Raw genomic sequence first — 10,184 nt, 5'->3', positions numbered from 1 at the left:
ACTTGTTAACTGAACGGTTGTATAAAATCTATATCACATCTGTGATCATGCTTATTACCTTATTAAATTATATAAATACATTTTCTGGCCCCTTGCCTTAAAGTATGTTATAATTTTTTATGCATTTTAATAGACTGATTCATGCAGTGAAATAACACTCTACATACTAGACTTCATCACCTTCATGTATGCATGCACTCTGTAGGTGTTTTGTTTGCTTTTTGTGATATAATCATATCAAATCACACATTGTTCATATTATTGCAGACCATACATATTGCACACCCCTATGTTTAAATATTTGTATTACATTGTCCTCTTATCGATCCCGAAGTTCAAATTTAAAGTTCCGCGTGTTTGCAGAGAAAAAACATGGGTCGACAGTTTTATTGAAAATAAATATTTATGAATATACTCGTGTATATTCAATGAAATCATAGCCTTCTGAAATTTAATCGTCACATTCATCCATATCGAAATTCTGGTCTATCTTGTACAATTTAAGACTTTTTAAGGCCTTAAATTTGATATAACTAAATTTAAGACCCTGCGGAAACCCTGTTAAATGAAGGGCCATCTATATTGCCCTTAAGATCCAGAACCTAATCTATAATGAGTAAAATAGGAAAGGCAGTCAAACCTGAATGTGCCCATTTTTAAACAGACAGAGACATCACCATAGTAAATGAATAATCAATTATCTTTATTCAGCTTTGACAGCATTGAAACACATAATGCCAGCAGCTGTGGTAGGTAATGATGCCTTAATTGTCTTCATCTGTTGGGAAAAAATTCAAAATGCATCGGAAACCAAGGTAACCAGATAAAAACAAAATAGTATGGAAAAAGACAAAGTGAGAAACAATGTTATCCTTACCCTCTTCATCTTCTTCCTCATCCTCATCATCCTCCTCTTCATCTTCATCTGAGCTGAAGGTTCCATCAGGCAGACTGTAAACCCTAATTACTTGCTGTTAGGGACACACACACACACACACACGAGAGTTATATATTTATTATGTTGTTTGCAGAAAAATACTTTGAAGTTGCCAAGGTGATTCCTGCTGGCACAGTATTGCAGCTAAAATTAACACCACCGATACCACACAGGTGTGTTAAACAGTGTATTTATTTTTTCTACTCAAGGTTTGCTCATAATAAAGAATGCTTAGATGGGTTTTATAAATGAATAAAACAAAACTACTCAAGTAGATTTGGAGCATCAAATATCTAAATTCTCCAATGCAGCAGACTAGAAACCCAGCACATCTTCCTCCTTGCCTTATTAGGGTCTTTGAGGATGAGGTATTTGCCTTCCTCCAGCTTGCGACAGATGTCGATCACACAGCGCAGGATGCCCCAGGCGTTCTCCATGCTCAGGTTAATTTGGCTGGCAAACTCATTGGGCTTGAACTGCTGTGTGCCCAAGACGACATGCCTAGATGAGTCCTTGACATGATAACGGGAGACGTACCTACAGAGCCAAGGATGTGCAGTGAGAAATCAGATAGGAAATGACTGGAAAATTCAACATCACATAGAAACGGTTCTATGGTACTCACCCTAATTTGAGGTACTCAGATCCCGCGAGAATAGCACAGCAGGTCCAACGGGCCAATTTGTAACTGTTGTTCTTCAGCTCTGTGGCAAGCACCGCTCCTCTCTGGGAATCCAGTTTCTGTCTCCAGTCCACTCCATTGCAGTACTGTCGAGAGCACAGAATTATATCACCCTCATCTCTGAAACTCCAAATACAATTATCCAGCTCTCTTTCTGTGTCTTACTCGGGAGTCCCACTCGTTCAGGGTCTTGACATTGATGAAAGAGACTTCTCCGTTGGCGCCAGTCATCACTCCATCATGCTCACAGCGTACAATGAGGTCAATGTCATCCCCCAGCATCCACCTCCGGTACCTGAGAATCAGTCAGGTATAGAGCTGCAACTAACGATTATTTTTTTTCGATTAGTCGACTACTCTAACGATTATTTTTATTACAATAAATAATTAATCTAATGTTCTTTTTTTGATTAGCTAATGAATCCTTTGGATAACTTTACAAAAAAATATAAGTACAACTTCTAATATAATATTTCAACCTTTATTCATTTTCAACCAATGTGGTTGAAGTTTTTACAGTATACAAAAATAAAGAGGCAAAGAAAACTATTTTACTATGGTAAATATGAGTTTACGATAGCAACCACATAATTAAACCACAGTAGCCACAAATTTACAGTTGTCTGAGACGTCATGAAATGTTCTTTAGCATCACAAACCATAAAATGTAGTCAGGGTTCTGCTATGGTTTAGCATGGTTTCCAGATCTGGAGCTGATTCGGGGTAGCTCGGTGGTTTGTGGCTTGTCTCGCGGCGTGCTGTCTTTTAAGGGGCCGTTCACATATCGCGTCTTTTGCGTGCTCAAGTTCGTTATTTCCAATGTAGGCGAAAACAGGCGCGTCCGCACCGCATCGAGTTAAAAACGGCTCAACTTTTCAGAATGCCGCATGCGCACTGCCGGTCATGTGACAAGAACTAACCAATCAGCTTCATCCTTTCCTGTAACAACGTTGAAAGCTCAGCTAAGATGAAGGAACTGCTGATCATAGCTGTATATGGATTGCCATTTTGAAATAAATTTAGTAGCAGAGCTACTGCAAGCGATTTTTAGTGCTGCACATCCATTTATCCTTTGCTGAAATTTCTGCATCTTCATGGAGAGAGCGCGTCATGGTTGCTTAGCAACGGCAGACGCCCCAGGGCGCAACTGCCCGAGCGCTTTGGAAAGAAGGAGAAAGCGGCGTGACTAGCGTTTTCCACGCGTTTTAGGCGCGATATGTGAACGGCCCCTAACGAGTGTTCGAAACCCTGCGCCAACACAGACTTACTTTATTTTTTATTTTATCCTTACTTCAGCCGCTACGGGTGATCATACCAATAACTTGTAATCTTGACAAGAATATCAGAATCATGCGTAAGCAAGTCTGCGTTTATTAGACACTTAATAATATCACATCAGTTTGTTCCATCACATCTGCAGCAGAGACCTGAACCAGGAAGTTGGTCGCCAGATCACACGGTAACCAGTTAAACCGTAACACCGGAGAGCGCCAGGATGTTTTCCTCTGAGGTGCTCGTGCATCGCAGTTGTGCTGCCGTGGTACACCATATCGGTTTTTACAAAGGGAAAAAAGGGCCATTTTATTTGGCCTCTGTTTAAAGTATTCCCATACTTTTGATAACAGTGGTCTCTGTTTTTGTGATAGAATGCAACTTTCTCCATTCCCAGTATGCCATTAAGCGAGATGTAAACAGTGTGACGCGTCGACGCATTTCACGTACGTCGATGTATTTTTATAGTCGACGTAATCGATGACGCCGACGCGTCGTTGCAGCACTAGTCAGGTAAGATCACTACTTCCAATTTTATATACTTTGTTAGCAATTAATAATCCCTTATAGTATATTTATTCATCATTCTAAGGCTGTTCAAACAGCACTCAAGTACAACAAATTTTTTGGCACAAACACCATGTATATTCTGTTACAAAATGAAAGTCAAATCTAATTTTAAAACACATATGGAAACAAAAAAAAGGCAAAAAATAGATGAGGAAATTGAAAAAGATTTTTTTCAGCCTAAATTGGTAAATTGTGCAAAAAAACAAAAATTATATATATATGTGTGTGTGTGCCCGCGTACAAACCTGTAGGCAACAGATGCCACCTCACTCTTCTCCATGTCCTCCTCAACAAATGGGTTAGGATTGGGAAACTTGTACCTCTCTCCTCCCTGACATCAAAGCAACAAAAAACATTCACACAAATTTATTTTTCTGAAATAGAATATGGATGTTCATGAATTGTGTTAATGGCTGTTTTGTGTGGAGAAACACAGGCGTACCATTTTGAGACACTGCTGGCTGAAGTTGTGATTGATGTAGGTGGCCTCCATGGCCAGGTTTCGGGGGGAGTTAAGGGAACTGCCCTCGTCCTGAGGAGGCTCATTGGCAGTCTCACTCACAGTAAGCAGGTCTACAAGGGAGAAAAGGTTTAAGCTTTAAAACTGCGCAGATACTACTTTATGCAGCAAAAACATAAATAACTGGATTATCAGGGCTTTACAGTAAGGATGTAAAGTCAATGACTCAACCAACAACAACAAAGGAAATTATCAAAAAAATAATTTTGATCTCTGGCACGATTTTGAGGTCCGAGATAAATATGTTTTTCATTCAATGTTACAGGTTAGAGTTAATAAACGTGTTATAATTTTTTTATAAATCTTCAATGAAATAAAAGTTCTATAATTTCCAGCTTTCATTCCAGATTAACATAACACCATATTGACAGTTGTACTGATTCACTGATTCTTACATTTAGTATCTTTAATAACTGAAAGTCTATAAAGACTATAAAAAAAACTTTACTTTGGTGACATTTAAATCTTCAGGATCTGCAAGAAGATTGCTCAAAAACAAATAATGCATAAATATTATTGTAAATAAATGCAGCCCAAAACACTACATCTAATCTCCAAACAGGCAGAAATTAATTTCAAGATTAAGTTTGAAGTTCGTTGTTAAAAAAAAGGAAAAAAAAAGAAAGGACGAATGGAAAGATAAAGGATGATCTATATTATAGCTCTCTATATGAACCATACAGACTTTATTCAAGCAACAAATATACAAAAATTTTGCTGAAAGATGCACAACAAACAATCTTCCAGACTAGGGTGAATCCATTATGTACATTAACAACAATCTGGGATAAATATAATGTAATTCAATGGAAAATGATATGAGTGGCACAGCAGCATTTTGACAGCCTGAGCCTGACAAGCCTGTGTTGTTGACGCCGAATGGCACACACCAGTCTGTGTACACATAGAAAACAATGGCCTGGTTTCAGGACAGGGCAGACACTAAACCACAATTAAGTCATAGTTCAATTAGAACATTTGAGTATTTTTATAGATGTGCCTTACAAAAAAACATTACTGGTGTCCCTCTTGACACAAAATAAAGGCATTGATTTATTTTAAGATCAATCAGTGCAAGTTTCTTTCAGTTGAACCAGCTCAGATTTACATTTTAATCTGGGGCTAGGTTTAAGCCTTGTCTGTAAAATTGGGGGAATGTGTTGTAAAAATGTGGCAAGGTGTGAAATTGTGATTCTCATCTGGTGTGCCACCCCCTTCACGCAATCCCTTTTTGAGCCCTTCATATCAATACAAAAGGAAACGCAAGCGCCCTCGAGTTAAATAAGAATATGGCCAGCATAAGACTTGGACATCCATCAAAATGAGGCACACTCATTGAAGCACATGCTTACCAAAATCAGAGTTGTCTCTCTTGTCAAAAAAGAGCTTGTTGCCCACACGCTGAACGATGATATCCCAGGAGTTGACTGAGCGTGTGCAGCACATCAGAGTTGCCAGGATGGCATCAGTGGCAAACACATTGCCTTGGGTTTTTGCCAACTGTGGATGTCATTTTCAGAACAAAATAAATGAGCATTGCCCTTTATATTAGAAAAAAAAAAACATCTATGAGATTGCCAGACACAAGCAGCAATGACAACTGAAGTGGCCGTGTGTGAGTGTGCGTTGGAGTACCTTGCGGATCACAGGGTCATCAGTGGTGGTAACGGTGTGGAAGATCCTCTTGATGCTCTTGAGTGGTTTTTCGTTGCGTGTAGTGACGCGATCAAAAGCCTTGTCATAGTGCTCAAGAGCTCCACAGCACTCACTGAGAAAAAGAAACTCAATCAAGGACTCGCTCAAGAGCAACTCCTGCAAAATTATCTGTCAGTGACATCGGTAATGTCAGAGTGCTTACATGTCAGCCGGGTCGGCAACATCCATGTATCTCATTTTCATGAGCCTGGGGAAGTCCATCTCCTCCTTCACCTCCCAGTCACTGCGCACCTCCACAGAGGAGTCCCTGGGCTTCAGCTGGGCCTGAGGCCACCGGAGAAGAGAGTCCAAATTAATGTAGAATGATATTTAGCCATTGAAGGAGCAGGAAAGTGAAAAGCGAGAGTTTTGTACCCAGTTGATACAGAAACTCAATACTAAAACTAGAGGTGGCCAATATGACCAAAAACTTATATCATAAAAGGAGTCATTTTATTTCAAAATAACATTATCACAATATAGTTATTTTTGCTTGAATGAAGTTGTTTCATCTAAAATGTCTTATTAATTTCATTTGTAAATGGGTGCAAAAACATCATAGCAACAACTAATGCTAGACTAACTAAAGCAGATTTAAAAGTTCAGTTTTACAGAAGACAAATAGAAATTAATAAAATTAGAACAAAAACTGTACCAACAGAAACTAATTATGAGCAACAGAACAAAGAAATACAATAGAAGAAAGATACAAATGAAACGGTACTTTGACAATATTCAGGTAAGTCTAGCTATTAGAAATATCAAATATTTCATAAATAATATCATCAAATTTAAAAACAAAACAATAATCTTCATTGTATTAATTAAATATAGATTCATTTTTATTAAATCTACAAGTCTTTTGTTAGATTATTTATTATTCTGTCACATTTAGACCTAATGCACAGCTCTAATATACTGACACACATCTGATTCTAACCAACTGTGTTTACATACACACACATTCAAAGACAGCAATTTTGACATTTTAAAGCACAATAAGCTATTTCAGAACTCAAATGTTGTGTGAACAGCTTCCTTGTGCATGTGAAACAAATAGAGTTCTTTTTCATTGCTTATTGAGCTTCACCTATTTCAAAATTGCTTGCTTGTTTTTTTTAAAACACAAGAAAATGAACTACAACGTCATATGAGCATAACCACTATAGAAATTACTGATTATACAGTCTCTTATGGATAATACAGAATCTTAATAAAGTATATATGTTAACAGTCAGTAAAATGTAAAAGGATATGAAAAAGGTCAAGATCTCCATACAAAATATCTGACAATAAATTTGGAAAAATGACTATTTAATGGAGAAACATTTAAAGGCGCTATGCTATTTTAACTCAGTTTCACTGTGGGATGAATGAAAAGTCAAATGCTGAAAAAAGATGTGGAAAACGTGATTGGAAGTAACAGTGTGCATCAAAATTTAAACCAAAATAAGAAAATGAAAGTGGAGGTGTAATGCTGTTGTGCTGGAGATCAAAGAAAAGATGATAAGAGATGAAACGGATGCATTTCATACCTGCGACTTCTGATCCCACTTTTGCCGAACCCCAAATTGCTTCTGGAATTTCTTCTGCAAGCGCATACGGTCCCTTTTCAGAGAAAGATGAGGGTAAGTTTGTGTTAACAGGTTCACAACTGAATTTAGCAGAATTAAGTGGTTAAGCAGAACTCACCTTTCCTTCTGCTTGGCGCTCTTAGGCAGGGTCTGCATGTTGAACTGAGTAAGGGTCCTGCGGTCTTTATCTCTCCGAAGATTCCTCTGTAGAACAGAAGCACAGAATATGATAAAGACTTAGAAATGAGAGAACAGCGGAGGTTAGAAGAGAAGTTGGAGTAAGAAAGCAAGCATGTACATGTTCAGAAACCTACCTGAGCGAACCGCATGCGGTTCTTCTGATAGGCGGTCTTCTGAGTCTTGGCAGTGTCCACCAACTGGAAGCTGGTCTCATCCTCCTCATGGAAATAAGCATACTGACTGCCACCTCCAAACTGAGAGGAGTATTTATCTAAACAGAACAGAGAACAACCATTATGATTATGAATTACAACGGACTATACCAAAACAGGAAGGATATTTCTCTCACATTCATAGCAGCTGCTGTTGGAGCAAATGCAAATAAAAATAAATGTGCAAACACTCACTTGTGTATCTCTTATCCTGGTATGTTGCACCAGTCCAGTCTGCTACCTGTGTACAAAAATAATTGCAATTAATTTTTTTTTTTCAATTATGATCATCCACCTTTCAGAGTCTAACAACATAATGGAATTGGCCAGGGAATATTTAAGAGGATTTACCTTTCCCAGTCGGTCTCCCTTACTAAAAGGCTGGTAGGGCATGTCCTTAAACTTCTCAGGAACAGCACAAGGACCCCATCCTGATGGGTTGTCCTGGATCACAGGTGCATGGAACTTTGCCATTGCCTTAAAGATGATGTACATAATTAGCAGTATAACATAAGGCGCCACTTAAGTCATTTCCATGTATTATATTTTATGATATATACTTCTATTATGTCTTGTCTCTTATTTTTGAGCACTGGCTTTAGAGTAAACATTACTAGCATAAGTAGTGAATTAACAGCAAAAATGTAATGCAATGCAAGTAAAAGAAATTGCATTGTTTTATCATTTGAGAAAAAAAAAACTGCAATACCCAACACAATCACTATACTTTTTAATTCAGATTATATCTATGTAAAAGCCGGTTCCGGACACATGACCTAAAGATGTGTTCTCATTGGTCAGGGAGTATTCTTTGACTGACGAAACAAGAAAAATCGATATGCAGCACGAAAAGAATGCTATTGAATGAATTCGACAAAAAGAACAAATTCGTTAGAATGTTTTGTCGCAAAAAAAAAATAGCACGTGGGATGACCAGGACTGCGGATGCTCGCATCTATGATCACTGTGGAGGACAATTTTCAACGACAGAGATTTTACGAGCGGCCATGATGAAAAGCCTCACCGCAAAAAAAATAACACACAAGAACCCTTCCGTGGTCATTTCACAAAATTCACATTTGTAAAGGCATAGGTTATTACTCTACGGAAGTCGCTGACAGTGTGTCGACAATGGAGTCTGAGTGATGAACAGCAGCGCGGAAGAATTGAGCGCGTGATCGTTAGCAGCGCACATGCGTCCTCTCATTACACGAGAACGAACTGATCTCAGGAATATTCTTCGTGCTTCAGTTTTTCGCCTTTGTTCTTGATTGTTATAATACACCATCTGAGATCATTTCAAGCAAAACCTACCTTTTCTAGAGTTCAAGAATTCGTATTTATTGAAGGTTGCACGACTACTCCCGGACGGTGTGGTGAGAGCCCGTGCCGTAAAGGAACGCGTGACTCCAAATTTACGACACTTCACAAATAAAATAAAAGTCTGCAGTATTTGAGAACGTATCATAAACAAAAGCGCACATACGTCCACAACAAATATAAAAAAAACCTTTAGATTGAAAACACAAACAAGCAATTCACTTTAAAGAATAAATGGATCATAGGTCTATACATTTAAACCATCTTTATTATATGTTTAATGCCAGTGTACCTGACTTATTTTTGTGGGATAAATAAAGGAACTAATTTTAAAACGATAAAAAGATTTATGAAGATCTATTGAGAGAGGTATTGCATTACAGTGAGATGAATTTTACACTTGCTAAGACATTTTCTAAGCTGTGAGAAGCTCTGTCTGTCTGTCTAATTGTTTTTACATTTTTATTTATTTATTTTTCACCTTTGTCATTCCTGTTAGTCAGTGCCTTTTGTGTCCCTAGTCTTGCCTAATTTCTTTTTTTTTATTTTAAAACTATTTTAAAGAATAATGAAGCCAAGATTTTTTATCTATTTATTTGAAACATTTACAGCATTTGAAACCTACAGGTATATCACCATTTTTCCCGTGTCCTCAGGCTTGTGTATCTCATTTCATGATAACAACTATGAGTGTGTTTGTTTGTTTATGTTGTTATATCAAGTTGGTATATCAGTAACTTCTAATTTATAGATTTTCAGTGACTAAATATGACCACAGACCCGACCATGGACCTGGACCTGAATAAATAAGCTTTCCATCGATGTTTAGTTTGTTAGGATATGACAATATTTGTTTGAGATACAACTATTTGAAAATCTGGAATCTGAGCGTGCAAAAACAAACAAACAAACAAACAAAAAAAATTGCATTTAAAGTTGTCCAAATGAAGTCATTAGCGATGCATATTACTACTCAAATATTACGTTTTGATATATTGACAGTAGGGAATTTACAAAATATTTTCATGGAACATGATCTTTACTTTATATCCTAATGATTTGTGTCATAAAAGAAAATTTTGACCCATACAATGTATTTTTGGCTATTGCTACAAATATACCCCATCAACTTACGACAGGTTTTGTGGTCCAGGGTCACAAATTTATTTTAAGAATTATAAACACATTTGTCACGTCACACTATAGAAAACAGTGACTTAAA

General features: G+C 37.4%; 1 protein-coding gene across 1 annotated transcript; it reads right to left on the bottom strand.

Annotated features, from left to right (window-relative positions):
- Positions 1–688: 688 nt before the first annotated feature.
- Positions 689–9,103, bottom strand: LOC132149103 (eukaryotic translation initiation factor 3 subunit D). The gene is made up of 16 exons (XM_059558046.1): positions 8,957–9,103; positions 7,994–8,119; positions 7,838–7,883; positions 7,565–7,701; positions 7,369–7,454; positions 7,212–7,284; positions 5,840–5,961; positions 5,617–5,749; positions 5,334–5,481; positions 3,904–4,034; positions 3,707–3,792; positions 1,785–1,914; positions 1,563–1,705; positions 1,282–1,474; positions 878–971; positions 689–778 (listed from the first exon to the last, which is right to left on the bottom strand). Exons 2-16 carry the CDS (start codon positions 8,114–8,116, stop codon positions 765–767), a joined length of 1,659 nt encoding a protein of 552 aa, XP_059414029.1. The 5' UTR covers positions 8,117–8,119; positions 8,957–9,103; the 3' UTR covers positions 689–764.
- Positions 9,104–10,184: the final 1,081 nt, after the last annotated feature.

Source organism: Carassius carassius, chromosome 9 (genome assembly GCF_963082965.1).
Source record: "Carassius carassius chromosome 9, fCarCar2.1, whole genome shotgun sequence".
In the NCBI taxonomy this organism is placed as follows: domain Eukaryota; kingdom Metazoa; phylum Chordata; class Actinopteri; order Cypriniformes; family Cyprinidae; genus Carassius; species Carassius carassius.
Note: the sequence above shows the minus strand (reverse complement) of the source record. Positions and strands in the feature narration are given on the sequence as shown.